The sequence below is a fragment of the Hyperolius riggenbachi genome, chromosome 4, assembly GCF_040937935.1.
Source record: "Hyperolius riggenbachi isolate aHypRig1 chromosome 4, aHypRig1.pri, whole genome shotgun sequence".
Classification (NCBI taxonomy): domain Eukaryota; kingdom Metazoa; phylum Chordata; class Amphibia; order Anura; family Hyperoliidae; genus Hyperolius; species Hyperolius riggenbachi.
In genome coordinates, this window is record NC_090649.1 from 397,220,505 (window position 1) to 397,235,851 (window position 15,347).

At 43.5% G+C, this 15,347-nt stretch overlaps 2 protein-coding genes across 3 annotated transcripts in view; one reads left to right on the forward strand and one right to left on the reverse strand.

Annotated features, from left to right (window-relative positions):
• The window catches only part of ABHD12 (abhydrolase domain containing 12, lysophospholipase), a 1,393,598-nt gene that overhangs the window by 1,132,667 nt on the left and 245,584 nt on the right, over positions 1-15,347 (reverse strand). The gene's annotated exons all lie outside the window — the stretch shown is intronic.
• PYGB (glycogen phosphorylase B) overlaps positions 1-15,347 on the forward strand; it is a 231,913-nt gene that overhangs the window by 211,343 nt on the left and 5,223 nt on the right. The window contains exons 14-18 of the mRNA XM_068232241.1: positions 3,348-3,495; positions 4,386-4,444; positions 4,641-4,782; positions 8,187-8,394; positions 13,334-13,468. Coding sequence (XP_068088342.1) covers positions 3,348-3,495; positions 4,386-4,444; positions 4,641-4,782; positions 8,187-8,394; positions 13,334-13,468 — 692 coding nt within the window. The remainder of the gene's footprint in view (positions 1-3,347; positions 3,496-4,385; positions 4,445-4,640; positions 4,783-8,186; positions 8,395-13,333; positions 13,469-15,347) is intronic.

The window sequence follows — 15,347 nt, forward strand, 5'->3', positions numbered from 1 at the left end:
CCCCGACGGAGTATCTCCAGCTTGCCTGAAAACCTGCTGTAGGCAGCTTGCTCCTATCCTCTTTGCTATCTTCACCAAGTCCTTAGGGGAAGGCAAGGTCCCGGCGTGCTTCAAGAAGTCTACCATCATACCTGTGCCTAAGAAACAGGGGGTCACCGAACTGAACAACTTTAGGCCCGTGGCCCTGACATCCGTTGTCATGAAAACCATGGAGCGCGCAGTCCTGGCCCACCTCAAGCTCTCCACGTCGCCACTCCTAGACCCCTTTCAGTTTGCATACAGAACAAACAGGTCCACTGATGACGCGATCAATATCTGCCTAGAGCTCATCAATGACCACCTTGATAATCCAGACACTTACGCTAGAATACTACTTCTGGACTTCAGCTCGGCCTTTAACACCATCTGTCCACGTATTCTCCAACGGGTCCTAGCTGCACTTGGAGTCCATCCGAATCTACGACTCTGGATCACGGACTTTCTTACCAACAGGTCCCAAGTCGTCAGACTGGGCGATATCCACTCTCAAGCTGCGACCACGAACACAGGAGCTCCTCAAGGCTGCGAACTGTCACCACTGCTGTTCTCCCTCTACACGAACAACTGCAGGTCCGAGGCAGACTCTGTCAAGGTTATCAAGTTTGCTGATGATACCACCATCATTGGCCTTGTCACCAAGGATGATGTCCAGGAGTACCGTCAGCAGGTGGAGAGAATCTGCAATTGGAGCAAGGAAAAAAGGCTGGTGCTGAACACCGCAAAGACCGTGGAGTTAATAATCGACTTCAGGAAGGCAGCTCCCACCCCACCCCCAATTTACATTGACGGCAAGGAGGTAACCAGAGTGCCCTGCGCCCGGCTTCTAGGTACTACCATCTCCAGTGGCCTCAGCTGGAAGCCCAACATCACTGCCACCCAACGTAAAGCTCAGCAGAGACTCTTCTTCCTCAGCCAGCTGAGAAAGTTCGGCATGACTCAAGAAATTCTAACCAACTTTTACTCCGCCACCATTGAGTCGATCCTCTGCTCTTCCATCTTGGTGTGGTATGCTGGCGCCACTGTCAATGATAGGGACAAACTACAGAGGGTCATCAGGTCAGCAGAGAGGATCATTGGGTGCCCCCTCCCCTCACTTGCCCTACTACACAGCAAAAGACTAAAAACCAGGGCACTGAAGATTGCAAATGACTCCTCACACCCTGGCCACCGCTACTTCAGCATTCTGCCCTTGGGACGGAGACTACGAGCCATCTCCACTAAAACCACGAGACATAGGAACTCGTTCTTCCCCTCGGCAGTCAATCTTCTAAACTCCCTTCACGTTCTACCATCAAAGCGAGCGTCAACGAGCGGCGAGGCCGGCAGCGCTACGGCTGCACAGCCAACCAGCCCACAAGACTAACTGACTATGGACATTGGAGGGACACACTGGGACTGTGATGTCTTTTTACAATGTTGTGTTAATCTGATTTTGCCTTCCATGCACTCTCTCTCTCTTTCCTTCCTTCTCTTTCTATGCACTCTTCCGGAGCCACTGTACTGTATTGTATTGTATTGTGCCAAAAACAATTCCGGGCATGTCCCCTCATGCTTGGCGAAATAAATTCTGATTCTGATTCTGATTACACTTGCCCTATTTTCTGGCATTTTTTACAATGGAAAGATGCATTTGAAGTTACGGCCCATGTAAATCAATTAGCTTGCTCACATCTAATGTAAGTTTCAATTCACCAAATAAAAACTAGCAGCTATCTGCTTTTTCCCTTGCAGATAGCTTTGCGATTTTTGTATTACAAGGTATTTTTTGTCAGAGAGCAAACGCTCTCATGCGAAAAATACAAACCTACATTTTATGTGTAAAGTGTGAGCCCCGCCTTAGTGGGTCCATTATTGGTTGCCGTTCCCAATTTTAACCACTACATACTGAGAGCACCCAACAAGACCTGTCATTTTATAGCGGTCTGACCAAGTAGTATAACATTATTTGGCCCGTGTTAGAGCCCCCTCAGATCCTTATATTTATCTTTTTTTTTCCAGCTTTCAAAACATCCAACACACCACCTTCAAGAGCTGATTAATTGCTGGCCAGTATATCCCCTTCTTTGACTTGGGCATTGAAAGCCTGTCTGTGGCTTCAGGGCTTTTTTACACTGCTTGCGTTGTGCTGCATTTTGCAATTCGCAAAACGCAAACACAGTGTTTAAAACATAAATTGCAGGTTCTATTTTAAACTAACACTTGTAGTTGCACTGCAATTTTTACGTGATCTGAAAAGCTGTGCATGTTGCATTTTGCCTGTGATTTCCACTGCCTGAACAAAATTGCAGAATAATGTACTAAGAAAAAAATGCATTGCAAAATCTCCAATGCAAGTGCATTGTGCTTGCAGTAAAAAAAGATCCCTTAATGTTGTAGATGACTTTTTTTTTTTTTTTTTTTTTTTTTTTAAGATGACTCCATTGAGAACAGCAGGACCTAGTTATCAGTCACCAAATATGAATATTTACTTTTTGTAATTTAATGCTTTTGGGTCTGTTTCCATTACAAGCATGCAAATTTGCATGCGTATGGGAATTAATGTCCATTTTTTTCATGCGTAATCGCTGGGTTTTTTTTCCCTTTTTTTGTCTATTAACTTACGCAAGATCGCACACAAAATGTGCAAAAACAGTAACGTGAAAAATGCACGCAAGAATGCCATTCCGCATCCAAAAACTTGTATCCATGCTGTACAGATTTAATCTAAAAGATCATTTTGTATAGTATATAGCTGTTGGCAAGATTGGTCATGCACCATGCAATCTGACTGTACAATCTTTGTTCAGACTAATTTGCCTTAGATCAGGAAATGATTATATCTCCAGCATACTGGAGCATAAGTTTCCTTGGTCTTCCACATTGCACTGTGCATGTTTTATGTATAACGTGCACCTTGCTTGTATGATGCACATTGCGCTATTTGCATAACATGCCTTATTTGGGAAACGTCCATTTTTAGTACATAACATGACTTGTGCAATGCTTGCTTTGTAAATGTCAATATGATTTACATGAGGTTAGTGAGTATGCGCTGATATTAGATCAGATTCCAGCCGAATCTGAACAAACATTAATCACACCACCAGCAATGCACGGAGGGATGCAGGGAGACTTAATTAATCGTAAATGTTAGATGGGATTGGTGTTTTTATAAAATCTATTGTCTAATCTATTAAGAAAAAGGAGGTAAATGAATGTAGATGTGTTTCAGTGTCTAACCAGCGTGGTACCGTAGGCTGTATGAAAGCTGTGCAAAGCCTGCAGTAGTATTACAGTTGCAGTTAACATCTGCTTTTTTGTTTTTTTAGGAGAACAAACTGAAATTTGCTGCTTACTTGGAGAATGAATACAAAGTAAAAATTAACCCTTCCTCATTATTTGATTTACAAGTGAAGAGGATTCATGAATACAAGAGGCAGCTCCTTAACTGTTTACATATAATAACATTATACAATAGTAAGTACCTAACCCTGATATTAGTTTTACCAGCCCTGAAAAGGTTTCTTTTTTTCCTATTCCTGTCCTGCAAACGAATCTGCCCTCATTGTACATAGCGGGGGAACTGACATCCAGGCAGTGGTAGAACTTGGTGATGGAGGGCATATAGCAGTTCACAAATTGGATAATAATACTCCTATCTCAATTTCTCTTTACCTTGACCATTTCTTTCCAGATATGATTGTATAAACTCTACTTTACCCACAGAGCACCAGACATGCGGCATGGTGATGTAGTGGGTTACAGTCTCACCTCACAGCACTGGGGGCTCAGGTTCAGTGCACTCCAGATCTCTCTACATCGCATGGGGGTGGCTGTACACATGCTAGATTCCTGGCAAGAACTCTGGTGTGTGTACTATAACAGACTTATAACTGTAGTGGAAGTTAAATTGTGAGACCCTTTGTGACAAGACTACATACCCTGCAGAGATGTTCATATGGAATCGGAATAGAGATCTGAAGCATTTGGATCAGAACTCTAATTTGAACTGATGCGACTGCAGAAGGAGTTGGGGTTGTTAATTCACTTTCTGTGTGCAGCGCTCTACATCTCTAATACTTTCTCCTTCTAGCTTTGAAGAAGGAAGTATTGGAGAGATGGAACGCGACGTTGAGGGCAGTGACAGGGATAAGTTAGCCCCCCTGCTGTGGTCTGCATTGGCTCAAATTCAAATTCTGATCTGAATCCTTTGGAAGGCTGTTACAATTCTGAATCATCATCCCTTATACCCTGTTTAACTATATAATTACAGCAAAAAATGAAAATAAGAAATTCAGCATTCTATCGTTTGGCTGAGGCATGACTTCTTCCTGGCAGTGTGTAACTAGCTTATTTATATACTTTAGGAATCAAGAAAAATCCATCCAGAACCTTCGTGCCAAGAACAGTCATGATTGGAGGAAAGGTGTGTATGAGGACATTTTTCTTAGTTGTCAAAAAAAAAATAATTCCAATAAACTTCTCTTACTGTTTATGCTTTGCAGTCATGAAACTGTGCTATGTAATATACTGTGCTATGTAATATAAGAATATGTAAACTGTTGACTGCTTAGAAATGCTAACCTCTTTCTGTACATTAATATTTATGAATTGCTCTGCAGGCGGCCCCTGGCTATCATATGGCAAAAATGATCATCAAACTAATCACCTCTGTAGGAGATATCGTCAACAATGATCCCGTAGTCGGCGACAGACTAAAAGTTATATACTTGGAGAACTATCGTGTATCGCTGGCAGAAAAGGGTGAGTGGTCTTTTTTTTTTTTTTTTAAAACATTGTACAACTAAATGTTTATTACATTGACTGATATGAACAAGTAAGGGATGGAGGAGCACCCAGACACAGGAGAGGAGCTTCTGTGTTCCCAAGCCAGAGATCTCAATACCAATGAGATCTGTAGAAGTATGCACCAAAAGGCTGGCACCACAAAAATTAGAAGTAAAAAAATAGCTCTTTATAGAAATATAAACTTGTCACTGGGTTAAGAGCAGCACTCATCAATAGGAAGGTCAGATAGCGTGCCTTAGCTGACAGCCCTCCACACCACCGGAGCCGTTACTGAAGTGGATTGCTCTTTATTGAAATGTCATGAAAATGACATGATAGCATAAAAGTAGGCTTTGGTGGCGACAGCCCGCTGTTCCGAGCTGAAAAGCTCTTTCTCAAGCCACTCAACCATAATAAAATCACATTCACAACCTGCTTATATAGCGACAAACTGACATATCAACCAATCATTTCAAAATTGTATCCACCAATCAAAATATGCAGAGAGAGAAGCAGACCTGATCGGGAACAAGAAAAGCTACAAACCGGATGACAGCCGTGGAATCAATTCTCTAACAGCAGTGCGGCGAGAGTCAAGTAACTTCTGCGTAGTGGAACATTGCTGGCTATCTCTGACGTCAGTCAATGGGAGGAGAAGCGCTGCAAGATCGGCCGGCCAATAGGAACAAAGAACGGCCGTCCACCAATCCCTGTGCACTAAGAAAGTATACGGGCTAGCTAACCAATCCGACAGCGCCACTACATCGGTGATGTAATCGCTCTTTCTCCCACCGCTGCCGAGGTAGCCAGGGAAACCAATAAACAAAATAATACTCGTGCTCACAATCATCCTCCTGGCAAGATCTATGCATCATGTAGCCCTATTGTGTTAAAGTAATCACACATCCATATGCAGAAACCGTATACATAACTGCATGTGTATAAGGCTAGCCTAGATCAGAAACCACGCCATTTAAGGGAGAACTGCCATAAGTACAGACAAAAACACATTAACTCTCACCATCCAGCTGAAGGCCATTTCTCCACCGGCCTCATAGCAAACAAACTGTTAAAGAAGACAAGATACAAAAGTTTAGATAAATCCCTCATCTCTCAACATATTTCAACAGCAGATAATAGCATACATATACTGCTAAGCAATAATTCCATATAATCATAACAAAAAAATTGTAATTCCATCCCCAAATACCTAAATACAAAATCTTAAATCATATTGACGATTCAACCCTCCCCCACCCATGACATTAAGTTTTTTAATCCACCATGCCTCTCGTCTCAGGAGTTCACCTTGTCTATTCAACCTTCCTCTCCAGTTCGTTGGTACACTATCAATAACCTTTACTCTCATCTGAGACAGGTTATGCCTTGCCTCAGTAAAATGGCTTGAAACAGCCTGTGTAGTGTCTTTATTGCCGATGGCTGTTTTGTGACCAGACATTCTAATCTTTAAAGCCTGGGTTGTCTTGCCAACAATTTTTGTGGTGCCAGCCCGAGGTGGGGTTCTGACAATGCAATCTACGTACGGAGGCTGGATCTGCCTATACTGCCCAGCCTCTGTTGCTATTTCAATCCCCCCTAAGTTCCCCCTGCGCTCTGCAATCCCCCATAAATCACAGCCGCGCTGTGTTTACATCTGTAGTCTCAGTCTGCGCGCTCCCCCCGCCTCCTGCATAGCTCCGGTCCCGCCCGCGTCCCTTCCCTCCAATCAGCGGGGAGGGAAGGGACACGGGCAGGGACCGGAGCTATGCAGGAGGCGGGGGGAGCGTCAGACTGACAGTGCAGGGGTAAATACAGCCCACTGTGACACGCTGCGTGTTGGCAGCGCGGCTGTGATTTATGGGTGATTGCAGAGCGCAGGGGGGCTTGGGGGGAATGAAATGGCAACAGAGGCTGGGCAGTATAGGCAGACCCAGCCTCTGTATGTGGATTGCATTGTCAGAACCCCACCTCGGGTTCTCTTTAAATTGACTGATATATATTTTCTCCAAAAATGGAAAGCTGAAACTCCTCCCACGTTTGAAGGTTTGGTAAAATAAATGAACGACTATTTGAAGGTTGTAAAATTATTATACGCACATTGGGGTAAAGGGCCATACATGCGCTCGATTACTGTCGCTATAAAACAAGTGACCCTCGACCGTTAGAGACAAGTGAATGACGACGGAGCACGTTTGAATTCAGCGATGGCACAACGATGGTCTGCTGATCGAATGGATAGCGAAAGTGCAAAAATGAGGACTTAGGAGTGTGTAATTCACCACAGGTAAGTATTTTGAATAGTGAGATTGTTTGTTATGGTTCCATGTAAACAACTAACACTGATTATTATCTGAACTGTTCCGCCAGGACGTATCAGTCTACACATGACCAATAATCGCTTTTACCTATTGTTAGGACATTTTTCCTCATTTATTTTATGCAACAACAGTGGAGTATGTGTAATCTATACAAATTTAAGAAGGGCTGGCAAGAAGCCCCAGGCTTGGCAGATTTTTAACTCATATCCTTTACTAATGCATCGTGTTTCTACTACCTGTCCTTTTTATTAAAAGTTCTGATTTTAAAACAAACAAAAAAGACTGATATAACAATTGGAGGAGAGATGCACTATGAAGAGAGTGAGAGAGAGATGACAGCTGGGTCAGACCATGTGGTGTAAGGTAGTGATCTGCAAACTTGGATCTCCAGCTGTTAAGGAACTACAAATCCCACACTGCATTTTGGGAGTCTGACAGCCACAGTCATGATTCATAAAGGCAAATGCATTGTGGGACTTGTAGTTCCTTAACAGCTGGCAAGCCAATCACTGGTGTAAGTTTGCAGATCACTGGTGTAAGGGAACACCACATTGACAGCAGCTGCTTTCTGACAGGAGATTAGCTGTTAGGTGAGAAATAAATGCTACACAAGCACTATTTAGCAATGTATGCTGTCCCTATTACACAACCGATAATGGGGATATTTAGAAAAGCAGTTTTCACCATAGTGCCCCTTTAAGCTATGTACACACACTAGAGATCTGTCCACAAGAATGATTCAGTAGATTAGTTGAAAAATCTAAGGTGTGTATAGGTGCCCTCCTACCTCACTGTTGATATTAATAGTGGCCGATCATCATGGATTACTAACAACCAAACTCTATTATCCTCCTATTGTATCCTTGCTTGTCCTCCATGTTCCCTCTTCATAGAACAGAACAGGCTGCCATGCCAGTCAGCTCGTCTTTACAGGGATAATTACCACAAAGTTTCGATAAGAGTCTTTCTGTATGACAGTTATTGAAAGTGTTAATGTTCTGGATATGAGAGCAGTTTGCTATCTAGAGAGTGCTTAGTGATGTTTATTATTGTGTCTTCCAGTGATCCCAGCTTCTGACCTGTCTCAGCAAATCTCCACGGCTGGCACTGAGGCTTCTGGCACTGGAAACATGAAGTTTATGTTAAATGGTGCTCTGACCATTGGAACAATGGATGGAGCCAATGTAGAGATGGCAGAAGAGGCTGGAGAAGACAACCTGTTCATCTTTGGCATGAGAGTGGAAGATGTGGAAGCTCTTGACAAAAAAGGGTTTCTATTGTTTTCATTTCTTTGTTTACCTTTACTTGTCATTAGCAGCCATTTCTGTTCATTGAATTACTAGCAACATCATATAATCATAACGTTATGCATACAAACAAAACTCCTATCCAGCTGGCAGTATGTAATGGAAACTTAAGGCTCTTTCACACTAGGCGCTGATCCGTGCGTTTTGACGGATTGCTCCTAGGATGCAGTAAGCGGGGAAATTTCAGACAAAGCGTTCCAGAGCATTACGTTGTAACGCTTCTAGGAGCTTTTAATCGTCCACCGTAAGAGTTTTCTTGTCGGGCGAATTAGAACTAGCATCACTGATCAGCGTCGAACTGCAACTTCCTAACGTCACGCCGTAGGTCATAACACTAGGCAACATGTGCATGAACCCGATTTTGTGCACGTGTTGCCTAGTGTAAAAGAGCCCTAAGCCGGTATCATGGTAGTTAACTATATTGTCTGTCTGTAAATTCACGCCTTGCGGCTTAGTTCTACTGGGCATGTGCAGACCTTACATGCCACGTCCGTGTACGCTCATTGATGGGATATTCTCATCCAGAGGATAAAGTGGGACCCTCCAATGGCAAGATGGCCTATATGAGAACCCTAGAAGCCTCAAAAATGTTCAGAAGTTTCCAACTATTGCCCAATATTGAGCTAAACACCAAACTTTTACATGCGAAAAATGTATTTAAAGCAAACCTTGGAAATCCAGAGCAGAAAGAGGGAAGGATCTGGACCCTCAGAGGCTTCCCACTTTCTCCTGGAGTCCACCGATCCAGTGCTGGACCCTCTGGAAGTTCTCAGCTGCGCTCCTGTGCAGGCACCTTACACCTGTGCCTTAGTATGGAGTTGCTTGGGCGCGGCACATATAGCCAGGCTTAAGAGGCTTTGTGCTACTGTACAGACTCAAGGCATCTCGTGCTTGCGCAGTGCATCTGTACTCATTCACAGACAGGCGTGTGGCCACGCAGTTCAAGGGGATTTTAGTGCTGGAACGGTGAGGTGGAGGGGGACGGTGGAAGTCTCTGGATTATCCAGAGCCTTCCCTCTACTGAGCGAAGTACTGATTCTGAGCACTTTTTTTTCTCTTAAAGAGACACTGAAGCGAAAAAAAATATATGATATAATGAATTGGTTGTGTACTATGAATAATTACTAGAAGATTAGCAGCAAAGAAAATATTCTCATATTTTTATTTTCAGGTATATAGTGTTTTTTCTAACATTGCATCATTCTATAATATGTGCAGATTACACAACACTCAGCATTCAAAATGAGTCTTTCAGAGCAGTCTGTGAAGTAATGAACTCTCCTCTAGCAGAGGAAAAGTAAACAGTTCAATTACAGTTGAGATAATAAAAGTCAGATAACAGCCCTCTCCACGACCAAGTTAGTCGGAGAGCTTAATAGCTTTTTTGCATAGAGATAACAACTGGAGTTTCTCAAGTCTTCCTGTACTGGAAACAATTAGACTGATGTATCTGATCTTAATGTTTTTTTTCTTAGCTGTGCTACACATACAAATCATAATATCATAATTTTTTTTTCGCTTCAGTGTCTCTTTAACCTCCCTGGCGGTTTATTTATTTTGCCAGGGAGGCTGCGGGAGGGTTTTTTTTAAATTAAAAAAAAAATATTTCATGCAGCCAACTGAAAGTTGGCTGCATGAAAGCCCACTAGAGGGCGCTCCGGAAGCGTACTTTCGATCGCCTCCGGCAATCGAAAGTAACAAGATAGGCCGCAATGAGCGGCCTATCTTGTTTCGCTTTCCTCGTCGCCATGGCGACGAGCGGAGTGACGTCATGGACGTCAGTCGACGTCCTGACGTCAGAGCCGCCCGATCCAGCCCCTAGCGCCGGCCGGAACTGTTTGTTCCGGCTGCGCTGGGCTCGGGCGGCTGGGGGGACCCTCTTTCGCCGCTGCACGCGGCGGATCGCCGCGGAGCGGCGGCGATCGGGCAGCACACGCGGCTGGCAAAGTGCCGGCTGCGTGTGCTGCTTTTTACAGAATTAGAATCGGCCCAGCAGGGCCTGAGCGGCGACCTCCGGCGGCATACCCCGAGCTCAGCTCGGGATTACCGCCAAGGAGGTTAAGGCACACTACACCTGGCCAGTGTGTTTGCAGTGCAATGCTCTGCCCCTATTGCAACACACAAAATGTCATTAATCTGACCCTGCGGCAGAGTGCGCTGATAGTCATATGCATAGCGCCACCCCTTACACGCCCTTTGCCATGTAACGTGCTCACTGATAGACCAGAAGTACGTCCGATTTTAAAAACCGCCCTAAAATCATTTGTGCAATGAATCCTTATGGGATAGTTCACATCAGCGCGTTTTGTCTGCATTCCGCTCAGCAACGCACTGCATGTATCATTTTTTGGGGGTGTTTTTGCTACAATGGAAGGTATAGGAAAAGAGCAAAACTCACAAAATCGCTTTGTGCGGCGATTGCGGTCACGCTTTTAAGAATAAATACAATGGCCTCAATCCACTAAGCTTTATCGAACATTTGATAATTTACCTCATGAGTAAAATCTAATTTTGAATTCACTAAGGTGTTATGGATTTATCAAATGTTTTATCGATAAAATGTTCAATAAATCTAGAACACCTTAGTGAATTCAAAATTAGATTTTACTCATGAGGTAAATTATCAAATGTTCGAAAAAATTGTTTGATAAAGCTTAATGAATTGAGGCTATTGTATTTATTATTTTCTGGGTCAGGAAGTGAAAAAATAGAATCGCTCTGTAAAAGCGCTGTACACAAAATCGTAGCGCGCAGGTGAGCGCCGGGAGGGGGGGGGAATCACTCACAAAATCGCTGTCGATTTCGATTTCAGATGTGAACAAAGCCTAAGTGTGCTAGGCCCCATTGTCTTGCATTGTCGTTGTGTTACCCTGCGGTAAATCCGGGTAAGACAAGGCACACTTGCAAGGCTAGTCTAAAAGGGGCCCCTGGCTCTAGTGCTTTTAGCTATAGACCCTAAACAAGTATCCAGATCAGATGTCTATGACAAATCTGACAAGATTAGCTGCATGCTTGTTTCGTGTGTGTGATATACAGTGGCTTGCTAAAGTATTCGGCCCCCTTGAAGTTTTCCACATTTTGTCATATTACTGCCACAAACGTGAATCAATTTTATTGGAATTCCACGTGAAAGACCAATACAAAGTGATGTACATGTGAGAAGTGGAACGAAAATCATACATGATCCCAAACATTTTTTACAGATAAATAACTGCAAAGTGGGGTGTGCGTAATTATTCAGCCCCCTGAGTCAATACTTTGTAGAACCACCTTTTGCTGCAATTACAGCTGCCAGTCTTTTAGGGTATGTCTCTACCAGCTTTGCACATCTAGAGACTGAAATCCTTGCCCATTCTTCTTTGCAAAACAGCTCCAGCTCAGTCAGATTAGATGGACAGCGTTTGTGAACAGCAGTTTTCAGATCTTGCCACAGATTCTCGATTGGATTTAGATCTGGACTTTGACTGGGCCATTCTAACACATGGATATGTTTTGTTTTAAACCATTTCATTGTTGCCCTGTTTATGTTTAGGATCGTTTGTCCTGCTGGAAGGTGACCCTCCACCCCAGTCTCAAGTCTTTTGCAGACTTCAAGAGGTTTTCTTCCAAGATTGCCCTGTATTTGGCTCCATCCATCTTCCCATCAACTCTGACCAGCTTCCCTGTCCCTGCTGAAGAGAAACACCCCCAGAGCATTATGCTGCCACCACCATATTTGACAGTGGGGATGGTGTGTTCAGATGGTCTCATCTAACCAGAACACCTTCTTCCACATGTTTGCTGTGTCCCCCACATGGCTTGTGGCAAACTGCACTTCTTATGCTTTTCTGTTAACAATGGCTTTTTTCTTGCCACTCTTCCATAAAGGCCAATGTTGTGCAGTGCATGACTAATAGTTGTCCTATGGACAGATTCCCCCACCTAAGCTGTAGATCTCTGCAGTTCGTCCAGAGTCACCATGGGCCTCTTGACTGCATTTCTGATCAGCGCTCTCCTTGTTCGGCCTGTGAGTTTAGGTGGACGGCCTTGTCTTGCTAGGTTTAAAGTTGTGCCATACTCCTTCCATTTCTGAATGATCGTTTGAACAGTGTTCCATGGGATGTTCAAGGCTTTGGAAATCTTGTTGTAGCCTAAGCCTACTTTAAATTTCTCAATAACTTTATCCCTGACATGTCTGGTGTGTTCTTTGGTCTTCATGGTGTTGTTGCTCCCAATATTCTCTTAGACAACCTCTGAGGTCGTCACAGAGCAGCTGTATTTGTAATGACATTAGATTACACACAGGTGCACTCTATTTAGCCATTAGCACTCATCAGGTAATGTCTATGGGCAACTGACTGCACTTAGACCAAAGGGGGCTGAATAATAACGCACACCCCACTTTGCAGTTATTGATTTGTAAAAAAATGTTTGGAATCATGTATGTTTTTCAATCCACTTCTCACGTGTACACCACTCTGTATTGGTCTTTCATGTGGAATTCCAATAAAATTGATTCATGTTTGTGGCAGTAATGTGACAAAATGTGGAAAACTTTAAGGGGACCAAATACTTTTGCAAGCCACTGTAGATCCTACTGCCTGGAAAGATCAGCAGGACTGCCAGGCAACTGGTATTGTTTAAAACAAAATAAATATAGCAGCTTCCCCAGGTCTCACACCTTGGGTGCCTTTTAAGTTTAAATAGCTCATAGAATTACATTTAGAGCCCATGTTAAATGCGTTTTTCTTTGCAGAAAACACACAGGAAAACTGACAAGTATGAACCCTGCTTTAATTTTCTGTGTTTGATCAGAATGTAATATTTATATTTATTTAAATTACTACAGTATATATTTTATGGTCCATTCAAAATGTAACTTTATTAATATTGTTGCTGTCTTTTTCTTTGACTTTGGTTTAGGTACAAGGCGAAAGAATATTATGATAGAATTCCAGAGCTGAAAGAGGTGATCAACCAGATCAGAGATGGACGCTTTTCTCCCAAAGAACCCGATCTTTTCAAGGATGTGGTCAACATGCTGATGAACCATGACAGGTCAGCAGACCAGGTGTTGGCCCTTTGTGCCAGCAGTATGGAATGTTCTTAGCAGTGATAAGGCTGGTCTAACAAAGACAAGTGCTACAAGCCATAGTTACTCATTATTCTACATAGAACCTACCTCAAACCAATCAAAATTAACTGGTCAATATGGTTTCTTGTACAGTGTTGCTTTAAAGAGAGTTATAGAGATGAGTCTCACTACAGTTTTTTTTACTTACCTGGGGCTTCCTCCAGCCCCATAAGCATGGCTGTGTCCCTCGCCGTCCTGCGAGCTCCAGTAAGCAGCTCGGTGACGTCAGCGGTGGACCTTCTGCGCAAGTGCAGAAGGCCCCGGCTGACGCCATTCAGTCAGACTGAGTCCGACTGAGCAGCTTACCAAGGATTGACTGCGGGAGAACGGCGGCGCTTAGGAGGACGACGAGGGACATCCATGCTTATGGGGCTGGAGGAAGCCCCGGGTAAGTAAAAAACTGCAGTGAGACTCCTCTCTGACTCTCTTTAAGTACTGTGTAATTTATAGTTTACATGTGGCTGTAACATTCCCTACTCAAACCATGAACTTTTGTATGAATTTTGAATGACAATTTTCTCCAGAAAAAAATTGTCTGGGATGTATGTTTTTTTTTGTGTGCAACAGACATGTCATTTCCATATCATGTAAGTCGATGGAAAGGTAGAAAATATGCGTTCGCCATGAGAAAACTTGCATGCAAATTTAAAGTTACTTGCAGACTGTTGATATGCATGGAAAAAATTGGATCATGAAAATTTGCATACAAACACGGACAAACAAAAGAAGAGCCGAAAGATGAAAAATTTCAAAACAGATTCACAAATCCGTAGCGTAACTACAATTCATGGGGCTCACCATCAAAACTGTCATGTGGCCACCTCAATGTTCGCACCCCTACCCTTGCATCCACTTGGTGCCCTTCACTGCCTGGGGCCCATCTCAGAAGGGTCATAATCCAAGTGTGGCCATCATGATCTTCACACCCATAACAAGTGTAGCCACAAAAACACCTGATCTAAAGTATAGTCCCCTGTATAATAATAATAATCTGAACATTTATATAGTGCTTCTCTCCTGTCTGACTCAAAGCGCTCAAGAGCTGCAGCCACTGGGACGCGCTCAGGAGGCCACCCTGCAGTGTTAGGGAGTCTTGCCTTGAACTCCTTACTGAATAGGTACTTGACCTAGCCAGGATTCGAACCCTGGTCTCCCATGTCAAAGGCAGAGCCCTTAACCAGTACTCTATCCCTGTATGGGAGGAAGGGAAAGTTAGTAGTTAGGGCCCCTGACAGTTCTGGGAGCTGCTCCGATTTAGTAACGCCCGTCTCAAATATACAGTGGAGGAAATAATGATTTGACCCCTCACTGATTTTGTAAGTTTGTCCAATAACAAAGAAATAAAAAGTCTCAGAACAGTATCATTTCAATGGTAGGTTTATTTTAACAGTGGCAGATAGCACATCAAAAGGAAAATCGAAAAAATAACCTTAAATAAGATAGCAACTGATTTGCATTTTATTGAGTGAAATAAGTTTTTGAACCCTCTAACAATAAAAGACTTAATACTTAGTGGAAAAACCCTTGTTTGCAAGCACAGAGGTCAAACGTTTCTTGTAATTGATGACCCAAGTTTGCACACATTTTAGGAGGAATGTTGGTCCACTCCTCTTTGCAGATCATCTCTAAATCCCTAAGGCAGAGGTTCCCAACCGGTGTGCCACGACACATTCATGTGTCGCGGCAGCACCAGCTATGTGTCGCCGCTCTCTGCTCCCCCTGCTCGTCTCCCCCGCAGATCGCCCTTCTCAGGGCTACAAGAAAATGGCCGCCGCCGTTCACATTTGCAGACATGCGGCGGCC